Genomic DNA, 27,769 nt, shown 5'->3' with positions numbered 1-27,769 from the left:
CACAATATGTTAGGATTGGTTAGTTAAATTTCCGTAAAATAATTGGTTAAGGTATAGCTAAGCAGAACTCAAGTTTTACTGTATAGTCTGCAGTCAATCAGAAAGTAAGGGGGTAAGGGAGAATTGGAATCATGTTTTACTAAGGGGGGAATTGAAATCATGTTTTGCTAAGGGGTGGGGGGGAATGGGAACAGGGACACAGGCAAGGCTCTGTGGCATCAGAGCTGGGAAGGGGGACACTGAGAAAAAAACTGATATCATTGCTTGCTAAAAACTCACCCCAATAAACATCAAATTGTTTGCACCTTTGGACTTCGGGTGTTGCTGCTCTGTTCATGCAAAAAGGACCATGGAATAGAAGGGTAAAAAAATAACCCCTCTAACAATGGCTATATAGAGTACCCTTATTTAGTTTACACAATAGCTCTCACCAAAGTGCTAGAACCACTGGCACCAAGTGCTGGAAGTTTCATGCAAGAGTATAAAAATAAACATAGTTAATAAAAACCATTATAAAATACTCTTCCTTTAAAATACAAACATCAAAACAAATAACGAGAGGGTCCAATCTGAAAAAAATAAAAAATAAAAAAAAGATAGGAAAAGAAGATTGAATGGTATGGCAATAAATATGGGACCAACAATGGCCACTGTAAAAGCATCCTCACTGGAAGCGGCTTTCTTTTGTCAGCAGGAGAGCTCTTTCCTGCCAACAAAGAGCGGCTACACTGTGTACCTTACAGCGGCATAGAGTGCCTTACTTTTTCAAATTGGACTATAGCCCTGACATTCTGGTTCAGAAGAATTCTCCCCCTTCTCCTCATCCTCTCTTAATTCCTGTCTGCCAATAAAACATGTGATAATGAACAATTGGATTCCAATAGTCTATTTTTTGCCACTTGAAGCACTAAGTGGGCAGTTCAAAGGCTGTTGATACATGTTGTTTCCTTTGCTTACAGAGATATACTTTGGTTTAAATTATTCCACCTCAAAACCAACACAGTGACTCAAGTGCTCCAGTGGGCTGACTGTTCCACATACTCACTTCCAGAAGAAAGACGGGGGAGGAAGGGAAGGAATGAAGGCCAGATTTTAAATTTGTATTAAATATTTAAATACTTGTGATTCCTCCAACAGTGTAATTTGATACTAACTGAACAAACATTATATTATATGATGAGTTTTTAAAAGTGCTTGAAATACTTTTAATCTCTTCTACTTGTAAAAGGAAGGGAGGGGGAGAAATTAAGAAAACAAGTACTTGTCACAGTTACAGAGCTAGCTGCACCTCTGACCCCTCATCTGGTCTCACATAGGGCACTCCTCAGACCCCAGCTTCACACCTTCATCTTTTTCAGGGTGGAATCCCACAATTCCCCCACTCCTAGACTGGTCTTTTGACAACAGTAACCTGTGTATCCACCCTACTTGCCCTGCAGGTCCAACTAGATTTGGGCACCTGCAGTTCTTCCCTACAGGAACCTGTGATCTGTAAATAACAGTTACCTCAAAATAATCTTCTTAAAACAAAAGTATTGTTTAATCTCAACAGCAGAAGCAAGCCATTACAAAAGAAAAGGATTTAAATAAATAAATAAATAAATAAAATGTCTACATGCATATCTGTCTGACAAATCCTAGGCAGGCCTATTCCATTCCAGGCTCCTAAACTCTAGGAGACTGGGCCACTATCTGTTCCCCTTAGGTCCATTTCCCTGTCTTTGAGAGCCTGTTTTTTAAATCCAGCCAAAGTTCTCTGTTCCCCAGGCTTGAACTAGCTACCCAAAACCAATTTAATGAGCTACTCAGGGATCCAAGCCAGGGCATCAAATTAAATGACTCTTGCATTGTCTCTCAAGTGTTTGCTGTAATGTATATATATGGATCCATCTCCCCCTTCCTGGGTGCCTTTACTGACTATCCTGCTATTGAAATTAATTCAATATATTCATAAAGTAACCATCTCAATAACCCAGCCAAAATATAGTGTTCATAAATTAATACAGGCAGCTTCAAATCCATTATAAGTATCTCCTTCAGAATGTTCCCAACTAGCTTTATTCCATATCAGATACTACCACAATTGTATATCTGAACCCCCTTTCCCTCAAGCTTCCACACCTCTCTTTCCAACACTGATGTTCTAACACAGTGCATTAAGTTCAGTGGCGGAAGATGAGGATGAAGCAAAGAACAGCAAAATATAGTTAGTTAGAAAAGAGGTGTCTATACAGTGAGGGCCAAATTTCTCCCAGAGTAAATTGGCATGTTAGGCCTATGAGTGCTCAGTTCACATAGGAGGGTCCGTACTGACACAGACTATTAGATTCATTCTCTCGGGAACCCTGCTTCTCAAGATGGTTTGTACAGAATGTTTCAGACAAAAATGGAGAACACACACAATAATGTACCTGGTTATTTGGGGCAAGCTTTATCATGGTGGAAAAATTCCCAGATCCAACCAGTAAACCGTTTATGCCCTGAATATGGGTTTGCTTTCCTATACCATTGACTTGCACTGTCCCAGTTTAGGGGCAGTTGTCTCAGATCTTTCCATTTTTTAAAAAAATATCCCTCTAATTATTTAATGTGTAAATTAATTCAGCAGGTAATACGTTACATAAAGTAGAATTTTCTAACAATATTAAATTTGCTACCAGCTGGTTTCAGCAAGTGACTCTTGAGAGTAGTAAAGCATTGGTGAAGAAGAGTGGATTGGTTTGTTCTGAAATAAAACTCTTCTTCAGCACAGGGTGAAATTTTCTAACATCCTGTAACGAGGCGGTGTGGCTCCCCTCCTCCCTAGGAGGGTCGAGCCCCATCAGACACCTAAGGGGGCGGGGCCACTGAGCAGCGAGCCCGCCCCTCAGAGGGTCAGGAGGCGACCCGGAAGTATAAAGGCCGGCCCTCGGCCCTCAGCCCTCAGTTGGAGCCCAGCCACCATCAGGAGCAGACCTGCCAGAGGGTGCTCGTGACTGGGAAGCTGCTGAGGGCCAGGGCCGTTGCCCTGACTGGCCGGAGCTTCCCCGCGCCCACTACGACGAGGAGCAGCCGGAGCCACTTCGTCCCTGCTGCTACCCCGAGGAATCTCCAGACCAGGCCTGGCCGGACTTCCCAGAGGTACTGCCGGACCTACCGCCCAGCCCTGGCCGGGAGGAGCCCATGCTACTAGACTTCCCAGGGACTGACGCCCCAGGTCAGATAGACCCAGTGGGGGAGATTGGAAGTAGCCTGGGGGCAGCCAACTCCAGTCAGGCTGTAAGTATACCGGAGCCCATGTCAGTGTGTTGCGGCCAGGAACCCCACTGACCGTCAGCGGTGATAGCCGCTACTAGGGCCCCGGGCTGGAACACAGTGGAGTGGGTGGGCCTACGTTCCCCCTGCCACCCGTACCCAGGTGGCAGAATCCCCCTCTTCCCGGCCTAAGGAGGCCATCAAGTCTAGTGATGACTGCTCAACCCTGAGCCACAAGGGTCTGAGCTATTGTAACTGTGTGTTTGGTGCCCCGCCCGAACCAAGGGCTGGGCCCTCTTTAATTGTGTCACTGCTCGGTCCTGCCCCAAAGGGCCCGAGCTGTCTGAACTATTGACTGCTCAACCCTGAGCCACGAGCACCTGAGCCTCTATAATTTCGTATTCATTGCCCCGCCCTATAGCAGAAGGCCGGAGCCCAAGCAACTGTGCAGCGGCGCTCACCCCTGAAGACAGAGGCCGCCTCAGACGACGTGTGTCGAGGCTGGTGTGGCTCTCCTCCCCCCCAGGGAGGGTCGAGCCCTGGCCATGCACCTTTACACTTCCCTAAGTGATTTAGGGGCCTAAATCCCATTTTTAAAAGTGAAATGCACTCAGCAGCCTGCATCTCATTGAAAATCCCTAGGACTTCGTTTCTTAAGTCACCTAGGCATGTTTGAAAATTTTACCCTTTGTCCACATTGGAATGTTGCATTGATTTAATAAATTAATTTATAAACTTGTGACTCTCTTACCTTGGTTTAAAAATGGCTTATTTCCATTGAGGTTAAACCTGCCCCCACTCAACTTAAGCTAAACCAAAAAAAGTAACTCGACCTGAAATAAGAATGCCCAGAAAAACATTTGAAACAGTTTAACTAAACTGGTTTAAGTTTATATCCTAATTTATAGACGCTGGAACTAAGGGTCCTGGGGATGCTGCCACACCCCCTGGCTTATATACTGGGTTTACAGTTTGGTTCAATGGCTCTCAGCACCCCCACTATACAAATTGTTCCAGAACCCCTGTCCTAGGTTATATCCATGCAACTTCCCCTATAGACAAGACCTTACTCCTCTTCTCTTTAAGATAAAAGGTCTGTCTCCCCCTAGCTAACCGGACTACTACTTTTCTTTGAGCCAACCAGCAACAAAATCTTTCTAGTCTAAATGGTTTCCTACTGTGTTTAGAAGTTCAAGGTAGGAGAAGAATTTTCAGTGGTAAAATGAAGGAAAGATAGGTAACAGAGCTACTTTGACATGTGATTGGAATCCTAACAGGTCCTTCATCCTTGACCCAAAAAAACCAGAACCAAGGTCCAGTCTGTTAAAGATTCTACAGCATTTCTCATATAAGAAAGGGTTTAGTGTCCCACACATTACACAAAAATGGAATTATGTAATGGATTTAAGATCCAAGTGTCTCTGAAAATACTTCCCAAGAAGAAAGCTTTTCTTTCTTAGCTAAGCCATACTGGCCTTTTAAACTAACAATAAATAAATTAAAAACAATAATATTTTGCTGTCATGTAGCATTTTTTCATGGTCAAAGTGCTTTATAAAACATTTTTAATCTTCTCATAGACCTTTCCTTCTGCACCACATCCCGTTCCTGTGATTGCCTCCAAAGCCCTACCTACTCACGCCCTTCCTACTTGCTTGTCTTTTTTTTTTTAATTGCATCATTTTATCTGCCCCCTTTGTTCCACCAGTAATACCAGCATCTGTTCCCCACTTGTCTATTTCCTGAACTGGCCTGTAAAGCCAATAGCTTCTCATTTATATCCCTCCTGAAACCTCACTTTTGCATTTTCTACAAGAAACCAGCTAAATTCACTACTTATTTACTTAACTTAATTATTGTTTGAGTGATCTGCTCATTTATGCTGAGGGAAGGGGTGAAATGTTGGGAGGGAGGGTCATAGGACTGACACTGGGGCTTGCTGCGAGGGGGACAGAAGGGAATTGGATAACAAAGGGAAGGATGAGAGAGGTAAGTGAGCATGTTTAACAGAAATCAAACAAGCTTGTAACTAATAAGCCATGAGCACATGACCACCCTCATCACTTTGCCTGCATGTTATATCCCCTTCATCTGTTTTTTTGTGGTTTCAGATTGTAAATGCTTTAAGACAGGGATTCTGTCTCCCTCTGCTTTTGGAGAGTGCCTACCACATTTTGAGTGATACCATAATATAGATATAAATAATAATAATCCTCGCAATAGCCCTGTGAGCAAGTAAATATTCTTACCCATACATTACAGATGCTAAACCAGACACAGATTGGTCAAATGACTTACTTAAATCCATATAAGAAGTGACTGCACAAATCATGAGTGCCTAATTTCCAGACCTATATTTAATCCACTAGAACATATACTGATATGTTTTCTTTTTAATTTGTTCCCCTTCGCCTTCTAATACTAAAATGATCTGTTTTATCCAGTCCAACTTCTTGCACAGTTTAGGTTCATCCAACCAAAATTGTTCAATTCATCTAAAGTATTAAAATAAATTTTCCTTCTTCCTTTCCCTTCAGAGGTGTCCTATAATTTGCCCTTTACACAGTGTTACCACCAATACAGAGATTGGTACATGTTGTACATTCTGGCAATTGGACAGAGGAAAAAAGAAACCCACAAGTCAAACTCTAAATTATTGTTTAGCTTGAGAGGATGGGGCAATATGGGTACTCTGTTACTACGGGATTAGAAATTTAATTGCTTTTGTGGTAAAATATTCTAAACAAATAGCAGATAAATGGGATTTGGGAGGGTATATTAGTCTTTAAATGAGGAGCCTCACTGCAAAGTGTCCAATTTCTCTCAGTCTGAATCATTGCTGTATGGTACAAAATGTGCTGGGAAGTCACTTTACCTTGGGGTGGGAAACCTCTAAATGGGTTCTCAAAATAATCATCCAGAAGTCCAGATCCTTATTTGAATTTAATCTAAGTAACAGGCTGGAAACCTTGTGTGACTAAGCACTCCTGTGAGATTTCCATGGCATTATATCAGACTAGACAGAAGAATATTATTAGTAGTATTTCAGTAGTGCCTAAAGTTCCTGACTAAATTGGCACCCCCATTGTGCTAGGAGCTGTACAAACATGCAGAAGACCGTGAGGATAATTTTTGATGCACTGTTTCCTCCTCTATCCTCAGCTACAACCAGCCAATGGAGAAGCTCAAAAAAATGTGATAGAGAAAAATAGCTCCTGAACTTTCAGAAACCTCAGAAAAGGTTTAGATCAAGCTAGTTCGTTCTCTCTTTCTTCAAACCACATTATTCTTCTCTAATGTAATGATCAAACTTCATCATATTGGTGGAGAGCATTGTGTACACTTCTATAGGAACTGGTAACAGTAAGTCAACTTTTTGTGGACTCCATTTTAGCAGCTTTGAAATCTAATCAGGTGCAACGTGCTGAGAGGGAAAATGGTTTTAAACCGACAGAGTCCTACACCACAACTGAGTCTGAGGATATTTCCAAACAATCTCCTCACTGCATCCCTGACGAAGACAGCCATTTAAACACCTAGAGTCAGATCCTCAGCTGGTGTAAACCGTTGTGCTGCAGGAGCTCAGTAATATCAGTTTGCACCAGCAGAGGATCTGTCACCACATCTGCCTACCCAGCTCCACAATAAGGATGGAAACTGCCTTAAAAAGAAAACAACTTTTATTTTAGTTCCCTTGCTCTGTAAGCACAATGGAATCCTGGCTTCTGCAACACTCATGCTGCCTTGCAGGCTCAGGAAGATTTAATTATTCAAACAAATCCTTACTAAGGTTGAGAGGGCGGGAGTTTGACTAGATTATGTGCCTCCTACAACAAAATAAGAACTGTGTGTTTGATGTTGATCACATCAGGCTTGTTAGGCCCTGTCTGTACTGAGGTTTTGACTACATTTAACCCATTTTAAAAACATGGACCCAGCTGAAATGGTTTCCAAAACAGTTCGGACAGTGTGACGGTGTGAACCATATGTAAAAACTGGCCTCTGGATTAAACTCCTGCCTCCTTGGTACTATTACACCATCACAAAAGGAGTTGGGCTCTGTCTGTATTAACCAGCCAAACCAGTGTCAAGCCATTTTTATAGAGCTGAGTTTAAATAGACTCTACAGCTTTCTGAGAAGTTCATCATATCTTCTGCTCAGATTTATAAAAATGATTTGGGTTACCTGCAGGTCAGTATACGACCAGGGCTCCCCAGATTAGACATGAAAGCTGGAAGTACATACATGGGCTCCCCCTGTTATGGCTTTTGATTAAATATCAATGTAAACTAAAATGCTGGATCTGAATACTACTATATTAAGGAAAAGTTTAGAGCTGTTCTAAACACAGGCACTCAGGCCCATCTTTAGTTGTGAGCGGTTTTACAGTAGGTCTTTGGGATTTGCCTGAATATGTACAGTAAATTCATAGTCCTACAAAGCCCCCATGTACTGTGCATCAGGTATTATCCATCCACTTATAAAATTAGACTGCACTCTGACTCTTCTTTGTGGATTCATCTCAAGAGACATAGGTTTTGGGGGGAGACAAAGGAAGTGTAGGTAAGCGTCACCCTAAAACTCCTGTAGTACTTTTGTAGTCCAAGGGGAGAAGGAAGAAAATTCCTTAGCCACATAAAAATACAACACACCGATGTTAAAGCAGACATCAGCATGAAACCAAACACTTTTACTGGAAAGTGGAGACATCAGGCAGTCCTCAAAATTTTCCCTTTATTTCCACTTCACCATGCTTCACTCAGGCTGACCTTTCCTCTAACTGAGGTGGGCTGGACAGAGATCTCTCTGAAATTTGTCATCATCAATTCTTGTTTGGTTAAAGGGGGCTGCTACTCCCCTTCTCTCCCACGCCTACCTACCCAGAACTTTCAGCTCCCAATGGCCAGGGGTGTCAAGGACAAGTTTGAGACCAAACTTCAGGCTACTGTTGTGCTGCAGGAGCTCAGTACACTGCCCCCAGACTACTGAGGCAACCCAGCTGTTTCTGAAACAACAGTTATGCCCTATGCCCATCCTGCAAGGCCAGTAAAGACACAAATTCCAATTGCCTGCAGGAAACAATGGTGTCTGCACAAATGAGGGAGAAAATCTAGGCATTCAGAGGCCGCCCTCTCATGGTGAGGATTTGGATGGGTTTTAGGAGAAGCAGACACAAACGGTGCCTCATGAGCAGAATTCATGGCAAAGAAATAAATCTGGAAGCTCTGTTGCATACATTTTCTATTCCTGCAATTCTCCTCAGTGCACTGGGCCATACAGGCAATCATTTTCTCAATGGCCCAGCAGTTCCATTTGTAGTCTCAGGAGTCTTCCAATTTACGCATTGTTTTTGTTTTGGTTTTAAGAGAACCATTTTATATCATTCAAAGGCACCTGTATCCTTCAGTAATGGGCTTTCATGGCTTTCCTCTCTTCCCTCCTTTTGACTATCATAGTACCCAGTCCTGAGAGAATGGTGGCAAATCCCCTAGGCAACGTACAGGGGGGCTTTATCCATGAGCTAACAAGTTACTTTGATCTTAAAGCAAACACTGGATTTTGCATTTGTTTTCCAAGGGCATTTATTAAACATCAGGCAAAAACCATAAGAGAAACAGAGAGGCAAGTCTCTCTCTCTGGATGAAATTCTAGTTTAATCATAGTTGCTAGCAGAGTTTCCTTAATCTGAGCAGAGTGTAGTGGAAACTGTACAGGAAACTATACTGTAAGCCTTAGCTATCCTATAAAATACACCCATGCCAAGGGAAGAGGACATGGTTACAATATAGGTATATGTCGTGGCATAGAAGGAATTGTGTTAACTGTGCTTTAACTACCTTCCCAACAGGCCCAGGTCTTCAGCACAATTCAGAAATGCGGTTCACACACAACTAGGTCCTCCCTATACTAAAAAACTGAGACGCACTTTAACCATGCCAGAGGGAAGCTAGGTTGTAACTCAGGGTTTGGCTACACTTGCAGGTGTGCAGCGCTGGGAGTTAAAGCTGTCTTCATACAGCTGTGTAGGGAAAGCGCTGCAGTGTGGCCACACTGACAGCTACCAGCGCTGCAGTGTGGCCACATTTGCAGCATTTGCAGTGCTGTTGAGAGTAGTACATTATGGGCAGCTATCCCACAGAGCACCTCTTCTCATTCTGGCACCGTGGGTTGTGGGAAGGGGGCAGAGGGTGTGGGTCATTCTGCTTCCTGTTCCAACACCCCATGATGCATCGTTTCACATCCCAGCAATCCCAGCCAGGGAGTTGCAGCGCTGGCTGTGCTTTGCAAGTGTGAACACAGAGTGAATTGCAGCGCTGTAACCCCATCACCAGTGCTGCAACCCCATCACCAGCGCTGCAACTCTCCAGTGTAGCCAAGCCCTGCGTTTCCTAAGCTGATTTGCAGTGCCTGTTTCTTTCCTGGGCTAAGGTATCTTTGACTTTCTGCAATCATAAAGACTGTTTTCAAAGCCAAGAATTCATTTATTGAAAAGAAAACAACTTTATTGACAGACACACAACTTTTTGGGAACCTAAAAGGGCAAGGGGATGGGGTGGGGAACTGTACAATCACAGGTTTGACTATGTCCTGTCTGGAGTTCTGTGCAATGACTACTGCACTTCAGGATGGCTATACTGCATGGTGGGGGGGTTGAGTGCAGAGGATAAAGGTCGTAGTTCTCAGGGCTGGTTGGTGAACGTACAGGTGTTGGAGGCAGCTGGTGGTGGTAAGAACCTGGATGCTGGGGAAGGGGGTTTTGAGCTGACACGGTGGCACAAGGGAAAGAGCTTTGGGACAAGGGTGGCGGGGGGCGGGCGCGGTAGTGCTCCGCTGCATGGTTACGAGCGCCTGGATAGAGTCCTCTTGGCGCTCCAGGATCCTTATCAGCTGCTTTGTGCTTTTCTTCCTCTGCACTGCATTTTTCTGGTGGATCCTGCTTTCCCTTTCCCTCCAGTCCTGCACTTTTTGATTCTCGGTGAGAGATTGCTGCATAACGTTTTGCAGCATGTCGTCTTTGCTTTCTCGCAGCTTCTTCCGGAGGTTTTGTAGTCTCTCAGCCGGAGATAACACGGACAGCCGAGATCTCAAGGTTGCATCTGTAAAGCCAAAATGCAACATTTAACAGAGGCAGCATTGTTTATACTAGACAGAGTTCTTCCCCCACAGTAACAGTCTTCACAATAGCATAACTTTCCCATACCAAAGAAAGCGCACATAACCCAAGGAAACCCAAAAATGGTGAGTAAGGGAGACCGGTTCAGGGCTATACTGGGGTTTCTGTGCATTGAGGAAAACAAACAGCTGCAGGGGGCACCTACATTGAACACTATCCCAACATTTTCCACAGGAGGTTATCCTGGAAGATATCTCGCTGCTGCGGGTCACCTGGGAAGCACGGGAGGGTCTTCTACTGCAATGTGGATTCCACCCTGACCCCTATGCAGCTTGCCTGTGTTTTGCAATGGTCCCCCCCACCCCTCGCGGCTCAGTGGCGTGGCTGCGTTAGCCTGACTGGGACAAGGACCACAGTGGCTCTTCCAATAAACTTGCGCAAGCGCATTGCCCATGCTATGGCTGAAACTTTTGAAGAGATTACCAAGGCTGATTACCGTGACGTGATAGACCACATCAATGTGCTGTTCCGCATCTAAGCATGCATGCTTGCAGCTCTAACCCTCCCTCCTCTCCCAAAAAATTTCCATCCTGAAACTAAAAGCTGCTTACCGGGAACCTGCTCCTCTGCTTGTCCTCCACCAAGTATCAGCTGCTGCAACTGGCTACCTTCCTCCTGGCTTGAGAAGAGCTCCTGGCTGCATGCCTCCTGGGACTCCGGGGTGTCTCCCCCAATCCCAGTACCGTCACTCTCGCTCTCCTCCTCCTCCTCCCCTCTCCCGCTCTGAAGTGTCCATGGTGGTCCGCAGAGTGGAGGTGGGGTCACCCCAAGTATCACGTCCAGCTCTTTATAAAAATGGCAGGTCATGGGAGCAGCACCGGAGCGGTGGTTTCTCTCGCAGGCTTTGCAGCAGGCACTCCGCAGCTCCTTCACTTTAACCCTGCACTGCAGCGTGTCCCGGTCATGGCCCTTTCCAGCATGGCCTTTGATACCTGCCCAAAGGTATCATAATTCCTACAGCTGGAGCGCAGCTGGGACTGCACAGCTTCCTCCCCGCAAACACTGACGAGGTCCAGCAATTCACCATTGCTCCATGCTGGGGCTCGTTTGCCACATGGAGGCATGGTCACCTGGAAAGATTCACTGATTGCACTCCACACTTGGCTGAGCAAACAGGAAGGGGATTTTTAAAATTCCCGGGGCATTTAAAGGGCAGGTCTGATGGTTGGTCACCTGAGGACAGGGCAGTAGAGTTCGAACTGATGAGCAGAGTGGCTGACCAGGCATTCTGGGATACCTCCAAATACCTCTGGAGGCCAATAACAGTGCTTTTGGTGGCCACACTGGCGGAGCAGCACTGCATCAGCAGCGCTATAGTCATTCTCCAGGTCGAGGTGGAGTACAGCCAGCGCTGTAGCCAGGGAGATACAGCGCTGTACGTGCCTTGCAAGTGTGGACGGTGAGTGAGTTGCAGCGCTGTAAAGCCACCACTAGCGCTGTAACTCTCCAGCGTAGCCAAGCCCTCAATCCCTGACATATTTGTATTTGTTGTGTAGACATGTCCACCTAGAGAGGTGATAGCAGTTTTATAGTGCAGTGTTCAGAAAACCTCCCTGACGTCATTCAAGCTGTGCTTGCGCACAGTTATTACTAGCATAGGTAAACTACAGGGCTCACAGACACTACACCTGTAGCAAAGTCTTGAACTGAATCCTACTACTCCAGATCTTAGTTACTTTCTGGGGAACGTGGTTAGAACCTGTCCACATCACATATTTTAATATGTTGTAACAAGGCCAGGAAATAATTGTGTTGTTACAGGTTCCACTATAGTGTGGAGGGATCCATAGTGTGAAGCTGGGACCTTAAACGGTGAATAGGAGGATTGCTATATATATATCTCATCACAAAAACAGATGTCTGTCTTCCTATAACTCAGTATTATTTATTGACTGTGACACTTACCTGTGTGTGTGTCCTACACATAAGCCACATCATAATCTACAGGCTGTGCTGACACAGAATGGCTTATGTTAAGGCACAAAAAATAATCTTAGATAGCAAACAGTACATGAGCAATCCAGCAGAGATAATTTAATAAATTTATTTAATAAAGCATCCCGCATGATGCATAGTCCATATTAGGTAAAGCAGCTATACAGAAAGGTCATATGTCTAAATAACTATGAGGGTGATGAAATGCACCTGGAAACAAACACGAGGGTGTATAGGAAAGTGAACCAAGATATGTCAGCCAATGCATAAATACTGCACTGAGAAGGGTTCCTTATTTGTCAGATTGCAAGAAACTCTCCAGAGACTGCAAATTTCTGCCCAAATCTGATAGCTTTATTTTCGCAGACTAGCAACTTACCAAGGTACCAGCTAATGGCAATTGTACAAGTCAGATGCCTTCCAGGAGTCCTTCTGAGAAAACACAGAAATTCTAATAATAAAAGCTTATGCAAAAGGAAAACCAAACCAAACACTTTCACCTCCCGCCCTAATTTACCACAACTCACAGAGCCCTTACAAGGCTTAATCTGGAGTGTCGACTGCTGGAGGATGACTGGGGTCTTCTCATATTATTTATTTTCCTAAAAGGATTCTTGAGGCAGGGGTTTCCAGAGTGGTCAGGGTAACCCTGCCAAGTGCCTCTAGAGCCAAATTGTAGTAATTTTCAACTGTTAACAAATGCCCACTGGAGATCACCCTACGACACAGAAATGTGTTCCACTTGCATTCCAAGCAAGACGTGAAGCTGCTGGCTCACTCCTGCCCTTGTTTGTGGACCAGGCAATAGCACACACTTTCCAAGATACAAAGGGGTGTGTTGTATCTAAGGACAGAATTAAACCCTAATGTGGAAGAGGACAGCACACCAATCCTGACCCTAGCCTTTTCCACCTCACATTATTTGTTTTTCACAGTTTAGGGTTGTAAAAGAACCCTTCCAAACCCAACGTAAAATAGCAGTTTCTCATTAGGTTAATGCTAAGCACACATCGTGTCAGTTCCAGGTTTTTATTTTGTTTCTCACCAACGTACAACATCAGGTGAGTTGCTCCCCGTCCTCGCAGCCTCATCTGAAGTCTCCAGAAAACACAATTCCAGGTGCTTTTTGGTGAAAATCAATAACAAAGTCCCTTACACCTCCTCACTGGCACCCTGATACAATCGTTCCTCTGGCCAGAGAACTGCAACAATTCAATCACAATTCAGAAAGATTTTACCAACATTTTCTGTCCCTGAAGTTGGGGAAAGCCTCATTTCTTGGACATTTCAATAAATGTGCAAAATACTTCATATGAATTGAACAACTTCATTCAAGATATGCACAAGATGGGCAAAAACGGGGTACAGGCAAAGGTCTTTGAGCTATTCAGTGCTTTCGCATCACCATCCAAGGGCACATTTTGACACTATTTTTCTTTAAAGAGATACTCTTTCATTCATTACTTTAATTACTGAAGATGTGGATGAAGGCAGATATCAAATCCCACAACCATTCTGCTCCGCAGATTTCTGTTTTATTATTTCCTCTCTCCCATCTGTATTGTACTGAAGTATCCAATTTTTTTAATTGCTGCATCCATGCTATGCAGATATCATCGCTAAGCTACTCGGAATGACTCTTATTCCTTAGAGAATCCCACAGGTTCAGAACCCATCAATGTACATGAGAAGTTTAGGCTATTTTTGCCAGAGTGCATTACTTTGCATTTAGACAAGTTACGTTTCAAGTGCCACCATCATGTTACATAATCCCCAAAGCACTGAAATCTCTCTCAAGCATTTCACAGCCCTCTACAATTTCTACCAAACGCTTTACTTTTCAATTGTCTTTTATACTGATTGGCCTAGTGAATTCCTCTGTTTCTCCATAGAACAATGGCAGTATGAGCAGAAGCAGTGCAAATTTCTCCACACTGCCTTATCAATGTGTCTGGGCCCTAACACTGAGGAATCACCTCTAAAGGCAAGAATGTCTCTAGCCGATTTAGTTCTTGGTTTCTCTAATTAGAATGCCAATGAAGGTGCCAATGATGTACGTGCATTTTGTGACGTGATTCATCTGCTAGTAACTGGACAAAGACTATTACACTTGTTTCACATAAGCCATTGAACAGCTGATGAATGATGAAAACTAGAGTCCTGCAAATATTGGGAGGTGGGAGGGGACATAACAACAAGCTTTCCACTAATATTTGCTTGAATTTTTGAAAGAACATGTTCCTATGTTTGCTTTCTGAAAATATTCTGACAGGAATGTTTACTGAAACAGCACATTTTATGTAGACTTTTCCGAAACCTGATTCAAAAAGAGTTATGCTCATCCAATTCAGGGAACAGAAACATACAAAATGTCATGTATAGGCCCAAATCAAAACAGATTGGAATGCAAGTAGCTAACACTCAAAATGAACTACTCACAAACAAACACAAGACTATGGCTGTTGGAAATTTTATGGGTTTATGAACATTTTTGCCATAATTTCAAATTTCTATGGAAAAAAACTGCAGGGGAATTGAAAAAGAAACTTGGCTTTCTCACCACACCAATTTCCCTCCAGCTCTACTAATGATCAAGAATTATTCACAGAAATTATCTGGTGAGTAATTTCAAACAACAAAGTTACAAAAATCACAGTCTGCTTTTGGACAGTTAATGAACAGGAATAGGAATAATTGTAGTTGAATTAACTATTCACCCAGCTCTAACAACCGCTGTTGGTCAGGCTAGATTTGAACCAGCAATCTATCAGTGATAGGCTCAGATTCCCAATATCAGCCAACTGAACCATCCAAGCCCCCTGACCAAAACCATTTCATGTCAGACTTCACCTCTCCTCTTTTCACTTTCACATCCCAATGCTTCATAGTACTTGGCCCAGCTACTGCTCATCCAGCTAACAACTTTACTCAGAAGCAGCATACCCTGATTATAACTACCATATTTCCTTTAGCTTAACCAATTTTTAGGACATACCGAGACTTTGGACCCAAACTCCATAGCTACTCATTTTCTTTTATTCACTTAGGAAAAGCTTTTTGAAAAGTCAGGTAAATCAAGACTATTAAGTAATCTTTATTTAGAGAGAGAGAGCACACGTGTTATTCTCCTTCTTACAAAGTATAACAAGTAATAGATACCTTCTTTCAGAAGCTGTGCTGATTTGACCCTAAGAGTTTATACTTAGCCAAGTGTTAAACTATTCAGTCCTTAGACTCTCAGTCCAATCCCTCAGAATTACAGGGGGGCTGGTGTGGCTATGATTTTTGGGATCTCCTGTGGCTCCCTTTTGTATTGCATTATTGGCTTTCCAACTGTCAGGAACAGCTGCTAGTTTTTCAGGATATATCATCAGTATCTCGGCTATTTCACACTTTATTCTTTATAGTAATCTCAGATGAGTGTCATCCGGTTTATGTGATTTACCACCCTGCAGGTTCTCAAGTTGCTTTACAAAACACATGCAGGTCTAAAAAAGTATCTTGTCAAAAATAACCAAAGTGAGTAAACAATATGGATTAATCTAAAATAAAGTCTATCGTTTGTTTGAAGCAAGTATTTCAACTTCAGCCATATACCTTATGTTTTATAAATTATACCTAATCATAAATAACTTCACTGTGGGACCAGAATTTGTCTCCAGCCCCTCACCCTCTCCACACACCAATTCTGAGGTTAGTTTTCTTATTCTAATTGTAAATTATTGCTATCAGAAATGCTGAACCATGAAAGTGAGATTGTATGAAACATTTCACATATTCAAGGAGTAAAATCCCTCTGAAAATTAGACTCCTTTTAGGTGTTTCAAGCTGGGGCACCCAAAAACCAAGGCAACCAAAATTATTACTTATCTTTCAAAATATCAGCCCTAAAATCCAAATTTATACACTTAAATAAATGGGCTGATAGAGATGGAGTCAACAGGAGCTGAGATTTCTCACCTCTTCTGAAAATCAAATCTCTTATTTGATTACTATACGCACCCAAATTTGTAAATTTGGGCATAGTCGAGTTACCTGGATTATAATGAGCATGAGTGGAAAACCTGGAGGAAAATTCAAAACTCCCAACTCCGATTCCTTTCTTTAAGTTTCTTCCAGCACTGCTGCACAATTAATCCAGAACATGATTTTTTTATTTTTTAGGGGGATGGAGAGGCTGATTAAAGTAAGTTAATTGTAGCAGTTTTTTAAACTATGCATCTGAGCACTTTTGCATGCTCACACAGATAAAAGTATGTTTCTAATTACTAAGCATGGAAATGTTTAGATTTGGCTCAGACAAGCACCCTAAAAGCACAAGTGTTTAGCTGAATTACCCAAACGTCTTGAGACAACAAGATTGGTCTGGAACTCTCATGAAAACAAGATTTCCAGTCATTTCTGCTTCTGTTTGGCCAGGAGTACAATGGGAATAGCCAGTGTTATGGTACATCAGCACTTCCTGCATGTCTCAGCCAAAACCCCAAAGGAGGGTGTGAGGGGCTCCAGAGATGAGCACCATACTAATGCTGAGTAGGGTTGCCAGGCGTCTGGTTTTTGACCGGAACGCCCGGTCAAAATGGGACCCTGTTGGCTCCAGCCACTAAAAGTCCAGCTGGACACAGCAGCCAGCTTCACTTGGCTCCCGAAAGCGGACAGCATGTCTCTCCAGCTTGTAGGTGCAGGGGGGGCTCCATGTGTTGCCCCTGACCATTGAACCATGGCAAATGGGAGCTGTGAGGGCAGCACCTGCAGATGGGGTCAGCATGCAAAGCCCCCTGGCCACTCCTGTGCCTAGGAGCCAAAGGGAGATGACAGCCACTTCCGGGAGCCACCTGAGGTAAGCGCTGCCCAGAGCCCACACTCTAAACCCTCTCCCATACCCCTACCCCCCAGCGCCCTCCTACACCGCAAACCCCTCATCCCCAGCCCCACCCAAGAGCCCACCCCCCCATCCAGAACCCTCAACCCCTCCTGCACCGCAACCCCCTGCCCAGTGAAAATAAGCAAGTGAGCGAGGGTGGGCGGGAGCAAGCGACAGAGGGAGTGGGGGGCATGGGCAGGGCCTCAAGGAAGGGGATAGGGCAATGATGTTCAGTTTTATGCAATCAGAAAGTTGGCAACCCTAGAGAGAGAGAGAGAGAGAGAGAGAGAGAGACTGACTGAACTTTTGTTGCACCCTGTACGTTGAGAGAAGGTTTAAAAGTGAAGGGTTGTTCTACCCTACCCTGTTCAGATGTCAGAAGTGTGAAAGATAGGCACAACAGAAAAGCAAACTTCCTTGAAATTGGAGAGTTTTCTATATGTTATGAACTCAAATAAGGGACCCATTTTACAAACTTTTCACTCTACATGGATCACATCACAAATGAATCCATTTCTGAGCAACAGCTGGCTTCAAAAGTCACATTTCCCCCTTGGGGAGGGGGAAGAAAGATGCAGAAAAATTTGAAGGGTACAAAATTTTCCAGATGGAACAGCAAATATGAAACGCAAATATTCCATAGAAACACCAGTTTCATACCATTCAGCTAATTCATCAATTATTTTATTCTAGAGAGCTAATTTAAATAAATAACCTGATGTTTCAAAGCATCTTGTACAGAACTATTTGAGTTAGTAATTGATATTGGAAATTAGGCCTGGGAGAGAGATTCTTTCATTGATTATTGTCTGAAATATTATTTCTATATTGACTCAATCTATCCTCACAGGCTGAGGCTGGAGCATTACTCCCCTGTCTCCTTTAGAAATGAAAAATGAAAGCAATTTTGATGGTGGAAAGGAGAGACTTTGTATACCTCTGAGAGCAAGCCTAGGGAGGGCCAAATAACTACTTTTTCTTAAAAGTAGAATAAAATGAATTTCACTACAATTGCTGATTAAATAGCTGTGTCTGTAAAAATCCATTTGCAATGGGTGTAATGAAGTTTCTTTGCTTTTCTAATTAATAACCATTATTCGGTATACATCCTTAAAAAGTTTTGTTTAAGGTCCAGTTGGACGAACTCAAGTGCATCTGAATGTTTGGTTTCTTCTTGTCCTCTCTCAGCAAGACTCAAAAATAGTGGTGAAGGTCCCAAAACAAATAACCTAATGGCAATGGCATGATCTGAGAAGATCAGAAAGAGAGAGGTTCTGCAAAGAGAGAGGTAGCAAAAGAGCCAACCACAAGGCAAAGCAGCACCTCACAGGCACAGATAAAAGCTACATTCTGGGTTGGATGAAAAGCCCATTGACGTCCAAGAAAGTCTTTGCACCGACTTCAGTGAGCTTTGGTCAGACCCTAAATGAGATGATAGAAGCCAGATTAAAGTTGGCCCTGATGTCCTGCAATGTCAAGCAGATGAACCAGGTGCTTGGCCCCTTGCCTGTCAGGGACAAGGATGCAGGAAAGTCAGAACCTTTGAACTGCAATACTTTACTTTGAAGGGACATGCATTCATTGCTCCTCAGCCAAGACAGGGTCCAGAATTAGGCATCAAGAGCCAGGGTTAGCAGGGACAGGGAGAGGATGGACAGGTGGGTAGGAGAAATTTCCAGAATTTGGAGACAGACATGAAGGATCCTTAGGGGAAAAACAGTTACAATTTCTCAGAAGTGATTACAAGCAGTTTCTTAGCATGCAGCAGAAACATTGCATGATTTGAGCTGTGTAAAGACTACAAAAACAATTAGCATTTCCAAGTGTATACTCTTTCCCCTACCCAATCTTCCACCCAGTTTGAGATCGAGTCATTTTCTACAGTAGTAGGTATATACACAGTAATGCTGTAAGCTAATCTAGCCTTGTCTAATCAATTAATTGTGCCAAACAAACACACGTCTAAAGGTAAGTGAGCTGATAACAATACAATACAGAGAGTCACGTTGCGCTATAGGTGGAGTTCTTCATGGAACCAATGTATTACTAGGAGAAGGAGGAGGAGGAGAGGGAGAGCTTGGTATATATGAAACACTTGGGGACAGCAGCCAAGCAAAATTGGCCACCATGTCACTAACAAAGCTAAGAAGCAGCCGTTCCTGCAAACACACACTTACCAGCTATCCAAGGAGCCTGACATGGACAATTTACACCTGCTCTGCTTCCTGCCACTTTTACGAAAGAAATCCATGCACCCCGCACTCATAGTTTCCAGGAAAAGCCAAGACCAGAAATCCAGTGCCTAAAATGGGCAGGCTATATGAAAATCAGATGAGAGTTCATTCTTCAGGGAAATCCCCTACAAATTCGCCAGTCAACTCCTTCCCACGCCTCCCATCTAGATAAACAAATCAAACTGAAAAAGGAGGCAAAGAAAAAAAAAAGAAAAAGAATCCAAGGCCAATCTTTTAACACAAATGGTTCTCAAACTGATCAGTATGAAGCAGGAGTCTGTTTAAATGATGTATGGCTAAAAGGCAAGCGTGTATACATATATACACACACCTACGTCAGACTCTTCCCTGGCAAGTGGATTAACTGGCAGATGGTGTCAGAACCTGAGCTGCTGTCAAGAGCAGAGTTCACACTCCTCCACTTGACACTGCTTGAATAAAAGAGAGCAATAAACAAACAAATGAACAAAAATGTCCAGTGTGTTTATGGCATAATCAGCTTTATCCTGGACAAGGATGAGAGGCTCTGAGGCCCCTTTTATTTTCTCCCTTCCCCACCCCTAAATCCCTTAAATGCGAACTCCTGTCTTTTGGAGGAGACAGGAAAGGAGAGAAGCAAAAGGCATAGCGCAATTTTCAGTCACAAGAAAAATACACCCTCCCTTCAGAACTACAGGTGCCGGAGTTTTATACAAAGAAATCAGATCTTAATTTTACCAACAAAAATAGTAAAATCTGAGCCTGACAAAGGCAGAGGGAGAGAGAGAGAGAGAGAATACCCGGTTGAAGCACTGTCAAAATGCAAGAGAAAAAACACCGACTAAGGTTGTCTAAATAATAAAGACAAATGAGGCAGATAGCAGGCAGCTGGAAGGGAGCTAAATTTGGAGAGTCACAATGACATTGTGCAGACATCTTTGTTATTAATAATTATTATTGGTAATAAATAATTGAGAGGATTTCATACTCAGCCAGCATCCTCTCTTTTCAATCCCCTGAACCCCACCTTCCTCTGTCCCTCTGAGCACCTGCCTTACATAGCTTCCCCTGTATTATCATTAGCTGCTTGGATAATTCACAGCTGAGCTCATCCATCGCATGCTAAGAAAAGAACTACAAGGTACTTAAACATGAGCCTACTATAAATAAACACACAACATGACCAACATTTACCAGTATCTGATGAAGGCTTCCCTGGGGGTCCTAACGTGAGCTAGATTTCTGAGAGTAAGGTAAAAACGTTTTCAGTTAAATCTGCAAGGTTGAGGAAGAAAAGTGCTTTCATATTTTATGTGAGCCTAAAAAAACATCCACACTATCAAACGTTGAGCTTAGTTTGCTAGTCTCATTACAAACCTCAAATTGGCTCAATTGGCACATGGGCCCAAAAACTCAGAGGCAATATTTAAGGTGACGTGGTTGTACATTAGTAAGTGGGTGCAAGGGAATCTCAGATGGTTTAACTCCATGGCTGGCATTAGGCACAGGCTGCCTAGGGCTCTGATTGTGCAAGGGCACCTCCATCCCTGCCACCACTTGGGAGCCATATTAGCACTGGTCTAGCTCATGTCCAGTTAAGGTGCCCCAATCCACAATAGCAGCAGTATCCAGCTACCCCAGCACACCCCTTGGAGCAATGCCTAGCATGGGGAAAATATCTAGCTCTGGTCTTGCTTAACTCACACACTAAGGAGCCAGACAAAGGCAAGAAGATGCATTGTAAACCAGTGTGTGGCCTGCTTTAACATGCACCTTCCTGACTAGTTGCTTTTCCTCCTCTTCCACACCCTCTGCATCTAAATCACATCATCTTACAATGCCAGATGTATCACCTCTTTATTTGGCCCTAGTTGTTTAGCCAAACCATTTGTGCCCGCAGAGTCAGGCTGGAAATCACATAAAAATCTCCCCTCTGAGCTTGCTGGTATTTCCTGCTTTTGGTCAGGATAGAAAAACCACGAGAAAAGTTCTCTTAATGGCAGTTACCCACTTCCACCTCTGCTTCTGGCTGGAACCCACAAGCACACACTTTCATTTTTATGAGTTGGGGTGGGGATTATTTTTATATGTAATTAACCCTTTCCTTTTGATCTCCAGAATTTCTTGCTTCTGGATTTGGGTGATGGTTAGAGTCAATTCTTATTTTATCTGATCTAGTTCATCCACCCTTATTTTGTGGATCATAGAGATTTTGAAAATGTAAAAGATCTTCTATTTCTGGAAAGCTGCCTACTCTCTTCCTTCAGTGTCCTTTCTCCAAAACACCAGATTAGGCCTTTTCTAATGGAGATTTGCCCCAATTTCAGCCATCTGTAGGCAACTACCAACAGAGTTGCACCAGTGTAAAATCTTAGTGTGGACAAGGCAAACTGCAATTTACATCAGTGAAGCTTAACCCATTTCCAAGCAGGTGTGAACTCCATCAAGGCAAATTGTGACCTGCCTTATCTAGTCTAGGGGTTATACTCTTGCAGCTACATTGGTGGCTACCAATGACTATAACTGGGGCAAATCCCTGTGGTAGCAAAGGACATAGACTTGCTCACAGCATCACCTGCCTGCCATAAAATCCATGATGATGAAAAGGAGCAGAGAACCTCTGCAAATTAACTGTTCGGAGATTCTTGAACTAAAAGTGAATGCTTCTGATCCAGGGGTCTGTACACCCAGTGGGTCACAAAGTAAAGAAAATGGCCAGTCTATTTACTCCAAAATGCAGTGAAGGAACAAAAACCTTAGATTTTTGCTTTGCTCAAATGTTTGTGTCTTACAGATGTGTCCTCTCTTGAGTTTCCTTCTTCTCTGTTCATTAAGCCTCTCTTTGGAAAGCATGGCTGCTCCCCCAGATTTATAGGTTATTTCAGCATATACAGACTTATTTATTCTCAGACAAAAAAATTACAGTAAAATGGAATGTAGGTTGAGAGTACATACCGGAAAAGGTAAAACACAGGTTAAAACACCCCCCACATTACAGGAATGTTTTAATTATCCCAAAAATCAGTTATCACAAACCCAGGAAAGTCAGACTTAAGGCTACACTTAAGAGATATCCAAACCTATTAAGGTATGGAAATATATAGTTAAAATACCTAAACAACCTTAACTCTGCCCTAAAAAGACATCATGCAATAACCATACAAATATGGTTGCAGTATTTTAGGTCTCAGATTAGATTGAACTGATTTTTATAGGACATACTAATAACAGAAACCCTTCAGGCTGTCACCAGTGTTGCCAACTCCACACAGGCATGGCAACTGTGCCTAGTAGTCCACCATCTGTTCACTCTCCCTCACTCAACCAATGAAACTGTTGCTTGCAAATTAACTGTGGAGTAAGGATATTGATTGGTTCAGTTACCTCTGATATTCCAATGGTCTAGGAGTTTGGCATGGCACAGATGAATACATGCACTGTACACTACATGGTAATAATTTGTAAAGTCAAAATGACTGGAAACTTAAAAACTGGATGGCAACAGACTGCACAACCCAGTGATGACTGAGCCTCGTGATATTGTGGATAAAAAGAATTCTCAGGCATGCTGTTTCCATCGCTTCATGCTGACTTAAACATTCTAGGCTTCAGAGTGGCAGGGAGTGACAATCCTGAAATCTTATATTGCTCAAGATTTTTCCCTATTTTTCCTCTCATGGTGTTACTACAAGTGGTGACTGGTTGAGTTACCTCTGATGTCAAATCAACCCCACTTACAACTTATCTGGGCTGTTGCCCTGACCTTGTATGTAGCCTACATACTCACAGCAATTGGATTCAATAATAGCTAATAACAATTTAGCTTAATTAAAACCTAATTTCTCAAATATAGCCTATGTGCAAGATTTCAATTAATTTTAGCTATTTGGAAAGTTGGAAGAGAGTCTGTGTTATTCCATTATTAAGATCATTTGGGACAAAGAAAAGACTGACATAATTTAAAAAATGGGTCTTTTAAGTAATTTAAACTCAAATTAGTGGATTTTCTTGTAAATTCATTTTGTTCTTAAAGACTATACACTGTAATTTGGGGGAGTATATGCTGTATTCCTCATATGTAACAATGAGGTCAACTCCCTGTTATAAGTGCCTAACTGAATTCAACTTCACTATGGCATTATGAGTTGAGCCTCCATAAAGAGAACATATGGACTCCTTGAGTACAGCTGAGAATCTGTTCCTGTTTGTGCTGAGACAACAGTAGTTTTGCTCTCACAGTTGCTCTATCCTGTTACAAAGGAGACACACATACACACACAGTCTCTCTCGTGACACTTTTGCTTTTGTTCTTTCTTGGTGTTATTTTCCTTCATCTGAAATAAATTCCATTTTAGACTGCAAGTATATGGTTGTATGGAAATAAACAATTTGTCCCAATTCCCAACAGAATATGCAAATAGAGAAGGTCTGGCATTTTATGGCATTTATGCCATTCAGTTTATTTGGGAGCAGTCATTATCTAGTGATGCACAGCCGTGGTCTCAGAGCAGCTACTCAGATTGCATGGTGGGAAGAGGAAAGACTCTAAAACAAACCCATTGTTGTCATGTGACAGACAATGGGCACTTGGCAGGATGGATAGTACAAAGCCACACGACTTTAAAAAAAACATAACTGTAGACATCTGCTTAAGTTGGAAATCTCATAATGAGAAAGTCTTAGCCCAAGACCACCAAAAAAGCCACATAGTATAAAAGAGAATCCTTTTCTTCTCACTATCATTTAAACAGCCAGTGCTGGAGAGCAGGCAGGGAACATAGGGAAGGGAAAGAGAGTGAGATTGTTCGGATAGCTTTCTCTCTCACCAACAGGTTCATTTTATAGGAACAGGGAGCCGAGGATCAGGCTGAGAGTTACTGATCTTCTTTGTCTTTGTTGGCTTTGCACAATGTGGTTAAAAAACCCAGACAAGGTGGGAGGCAGTTAACAAGGATCAGCGATGAGTCTCAATATATTGTGTTGTTTTGAATTTTTATAAGAGAACAAATGAGCCCTCTTTATACTTTTGATTTAGTTTAATAGATGTCATAGATGAGAAAACCTGTCTTATTTCCCTCTAGCCTACATGCCAGCTGTTCTTATTTAGGTGGAAGAGACCCTTCCTCTACTCTTTTTTTTTTTTAAACAAACCATTTATTGTTTTCCTACCATCCTGCCAAAAAGCTTTCTAGTCCAGTGTATTCCAGCTGAGCTAGTTTATTTTATCCCTATTGGCCCTAGATTTCAAAATGTTGGCCTGTATATTCTAGAATGATGGCACAGGGAACCTCTGCATGAAGCATACAGGTGTGTTCTTGCAGCCAGGAGAGCTGTAGAAGTGTTCAACTCTTATCTTTTTACTGTGCGAAAGGCAAGTCCACTTCATGTTAGATTTTCCACCGCACATGAGCAATGACCCATGGCTGCATCCTCCTCAGTTGTCAGCTAAAGCATATACATGGAGCATGGAGAAAACAGCTCAAAACCCGCAGATCCAAAATACAAACTTACCAAAAGGCCTGACGAGCTAATGGAACAGTGCCCCAAAGGCCAACTACCAGAAGCAACTGATATGCTTGAGAATGCCTGACCTATTCCATCTAGCAGAGAGCAGCAGTCTGACAGGCTCACAAACCTGTACACATCACACAGACCAAGGTGGTAACAACATGACTTCAGCTGGGTTGATGTAGCCAGCACAGCATCGAAATTCTGCCTTGAGGACCAGATGTAGCTGTAATGCAAGACCATTTCATTTATACAAACTGTATCCCAGACTGCTTTACTGTTAATACAGAATTTCAGCAACGAGCACTATATATAATAGGAACAGGAGAGAGAAATGTAAAGGTGCAACAGAAATGGAAAATCAGGGAGGAAGAGCAATACACGAAAGGTGGTGCAGGATGATGAGAGCTGCAGAGGAAGTAGCTGTTGCACCAGAAGTTGTTGAGGCCAGAAGAGAGGCACATAATACTGTAAAGGAGGCAGAACAGTAGTCTGTAGACAGACCAAGTCTATTGGATAGGCTGAAGCACGGATGGGGTTGGGGGGGACGCCTTGCTTAGTTAATTAGTAGCATCATTGTTAGATTTCATTCCAATGAGGTGAATAGGAGCAACTCATACCTTCTGTCTGCCTGAAGACGCAGACCACATTACATGGGCTTCACATTCTGTTGGTTTTGCCGTGAGGGCTAGAAACTTAGGGTATGTCTACACTGCAGCCAGGAGTGAGCCTCCCAGCCCATGTAGGCAGGCTGGTGCTAGTGGGAGTCAAGTAGCATGCTAGAAATAGGGTGGCTGTTGTGACTAGCAGAGACTCAGGCTAGCCACCCAAGCTCAGACCCAGGGGATCAGGTGGGCATGAGAGTCCAAGCTGCTGCCTGAGCCACAACATCCATACTGCTAGTTTTGGTGGGCTAGCTGGAGCCCCTCTAGCATGAGTCTGTTTACCCGGGCTGAGAGGCTCACTCCCAGCTGCAGTGTAGACATACCCTTAGGGGGGCTGATTTTCAGAGGTGTTACATACCTTCAGCTTCCTCCTGTGTTAGCTGAAGTTGTGAGTGCTCTGCATTTCTGAAAATCAGACTCAACCCTTCATCCCCTTCTTTCGTCTCTCAAATGGAAATATGAATTCTATAGAAACAGAGCCCTCAGAAAAGCTCTGATACTGTATACTACCACCTATTGACTTACTCCAACCCAGGGCTACAGCAACCCCATGGAAGATTTAAAAACTAAGAGGTGAGTTTAGAACTGGACCCTGAAATAAATGGGGAGCCAGTGGAATTGTCTGATGACAAAAATGATGTTTAAGGTGCTTCTGTGCATAATAGTGTAAGAGTACTTAGTCAGAAGAGCATTCCTAAGGCACGTACATCCACTGTTCTCGGCATATTACCTTCACCGGCAGAACATAGTAAGGGACAAAGGTTTGAACAAGCTCATGTTGGAAATCGTGAATCATATCACAAGTCCTCTCAAAGTGCATGCTGTGAGATTTGCCATGGCAATGGTGACATTTCTAGGAACTGGCAAGTAATGAGGTCTGTCATAAATGGATAGGTAAGGTAAGGGTTAAGTTTCTTTTACCTGAAAAGGGTAACCGAACACCTGACCAGAGGACCAATCAGAGAACTGGATTGTTTAAAGTCAGGGGCGGGAATTTGTATACCAGGGGTCTTTTTTGTTTTCTCGGCTGTGAGTAAACAAGGTTTCCTCCTAACTCCCTTCTTATTTCCAATATATATACAAAAGAGTCTGTGAGTACAAGGACACCCCAAAGCAATTTCGGCTATGAGGAACTGGGTTAGTACAATTAATAGACTGTGGATGGCTGTGGTTTTCTCGGCTGTGAGTTTCCTCCTAACTCGCTTCTTATTTCACATATTATACCAAAAGTCTGTGAACAACTTCGGCTCATTTGCGTTGTTACGACTGCATCTTATGCATCTTATCTCCAAGTGTCTCCTACACATCTGTGAGTACAAGACCCCCAGCAATTCGCTATGAAGAGCTTGGGTTGTATTTACTATGTATGTGGATTGGTTGGACTGGTTTAATCGGGCTATCTTTTAATCAAGACTGTTTCTTCCTATTTTCTTATAAGCAAGAGCTGTTATTAGAGTTTCTTAATGCAAGATTATTGTTTTATTTTCTTTCTTTTTTTTTCTATAAACTTTCTTTTAAACCTGTGTGAAAATGTTTCTTTTCTAGTGAGGCAAAGGGGGAGGGAAAGCCCAAACTCGGTGCTCTATCTCCTATTGCTGTCCAGGGGCGGGCTAGGCAATAGGACAAAGGGGAAATTTTCTTGTGTTGCAGCTGACTAGTCAAATCCCTCTAGCCTCGGGGAAGCAAAGAATGCTTCTCCGGTTGCATTCAATTCCTGAGGAGAGAACGCTATCTCTTGGGAACCGGTTTCTGCTAATACTCCAGGAAAGAGGGAAGCCTGGGAAGAAGCGAGAGAAGAGGGTTTTCCAGGGCTCTGGGTCTTGGGGGTGTCCCCAAAGGAATGAGTTGGGGACACCAGAGAGAGGAAAGGGGGGTCTCAGGCATCTCATCTTAATTCCTGGATCTGGTGGCAGCTGAGAATATCCAAGCTGGTAGTGAGCGTTGGCGGGAGTTTCAGGTATAGGCCCCAGGACTATTTGGACGCAAAAAGTCCAGGTTTGCGGACAGGACCAGAGTGTAGTGACGCTAAAGTTCAGGTCTGGACCTGCGGAGGCTTAGAATTACCACAAAGCTGCGTACCCAATTTTTTTTGCCAAATCCAGACAGTAGCTCCCTCAGGGTTCATCTTGCATTCACAATAAAAGGCCCTGGGTTGCAGCGTCAAGTGACTCCGGC

At 43.1% G+C, this 27,769-nt stretch overlaps 1 protein-coding gene across 2 annotated transcripts in view; it reads right to left on the bottom strand.

Annotated features, from left to right (window-relative positions):
• DGKI (diacylglycerol kinase iota) overlaps window positions 1-27,769 on the bottom strand; it is a 338,722-nt gene that overhangs the window by 258,368 nt on the left and 52,585 nt on the right. Inside the window, exon 1 of one of the 2 annotated variants that reach the window (XM_032783200.2) lies at window positions 19,386-19,518. The exons of the other annotated variant lie outside the window; for it this stretch is intronic. Within the exon in view, the coding sequence (XP_032639091.1) occupies window positions 19,386-19,474 (89 nt within the window). The 5' untranslated portion in view covers window positions 19,475-19,518. Of the gene's footprint in view, window positions 1-19,385; window positions 19,519-27,769 lie in introns of those variants that run through there. 2 annotated transcript variants of the gene reach the window in all.

This window comes from Chelonoidis abingdonii, chromosome 1 (genome assembly GCF_003597395.2).
Source record: "Chelonoidis abingdonii isolate Lonesome George chromosome 1, CheloAbing_2.0, whole genome shotgun sequence".
Classification (NCBI taxonomy): Eukaryota; Metazoa; Chordata; order Testudines; family Testudinidae; genus Chelonoidis; species Chelonoidis abingdonii.
Note: the sequence above shows the minus strand (reverse complement) of the source record. Positions and strands in the feature narration are given on the sequence as shown.